The sequence below is a fragment of the Condylura cristata genome, unplaced genomic scaffold (assembly GCF_000260355.1).
Source record: "Condylura cristata isolate star-nosed mole 26May11 unplaced genomic scaffold, ConCri1.0 scaffold00030, whole genome shotgun sequence".
Lineage (NCBI taxonomy): Eukaryota > Metazoa > Chordata > Mammalia > Eulipotyphla > Talpidae > Condylura > Condylura cristata.
In genome coordinates, this window is record NW_004567131.1 from 3,925,843 (window position 1) to 3,926,536 (window position 694).

The 694-nt window shown below is 64.8% G+C and overlaps 1 protein-coding gene across 1 annotated transcript in view; it reads left to right on the forward strand.

Moving 5' to 3' along the window:
* FZD8 (frizzled class receptor 8) overlaps window positions 1-694 on the forward strand; it is a 6,091-nt gene that overhangs the window by 1,910 nt on the left and 3,487 nt on the right. Inside the window, exon 2 of the mRNA XM_012731256.1 lies at window positions 1-692. Coding sequence (XP_012586710.1) covers window positions 1-692 — 692 coding nt within the window. The remainder of the gene's footprint in view (window positions 693-694) is intronic.

Sequence of the window (694 nt, forward strand, 5' to 3'; positions counted from 1 at the left end):
GCGCGGGCGCTGGTAGCCCCGGTGGGCGCGGCGAATATGAGGAGCTGGGGGCAGTGGAGCAGCACGTGCGCTACGAGACCACCGGCCCGGCTTTGTGTACGGTGGTCTTCCTGCTCGTCTACTTCTTCGGCATGGCCAGCTCCATCTGGTGGGTGATCCTGTCGCTCACGTGGTTCCTGGCCGCGGGCATGAAGTGGGGCAACGAGGCCATCGCTGGCTATTCGCAGTACTTCCACCTGGCCGCGTGGCTTGTGCCCAGCGTCAAGTCTATCGCGGTGCTGGCGCTCAGCTCGGTAGACGGCGACCCTGTGGCCGGCATCTGCTACGTGGGCAACCAGAGCCTCGACAACCTGCGCGGCTTCGTGCTGGCCCCGCTCGTTATCTACCTCTTCATCGGCACCATGTTCCTGCTAGCCGGCTTTGTGTCGCTGTTCCGCATCCGCTCTGTGATCAAGCAGCAGGGCGGCCCCACCAAGACCCACAAGCTGGAGAAGCTCATGATCCGCCTCGGTCTCTTCACCGTGCTCTACACGGTGCCGGCCGCAGTGGTGGTGGCCTGCCTCTTCTACGAGCAGCACAATCGCCCGCGCTGGGAGGCCACGCACAACTGCCCGTGCTTGCGGGACCTGCAGCCGGACCAGGCGCGCCGGCCGGACTACGCGGTCTTCATGCTCAAGTACTTCATGTGTCTGGT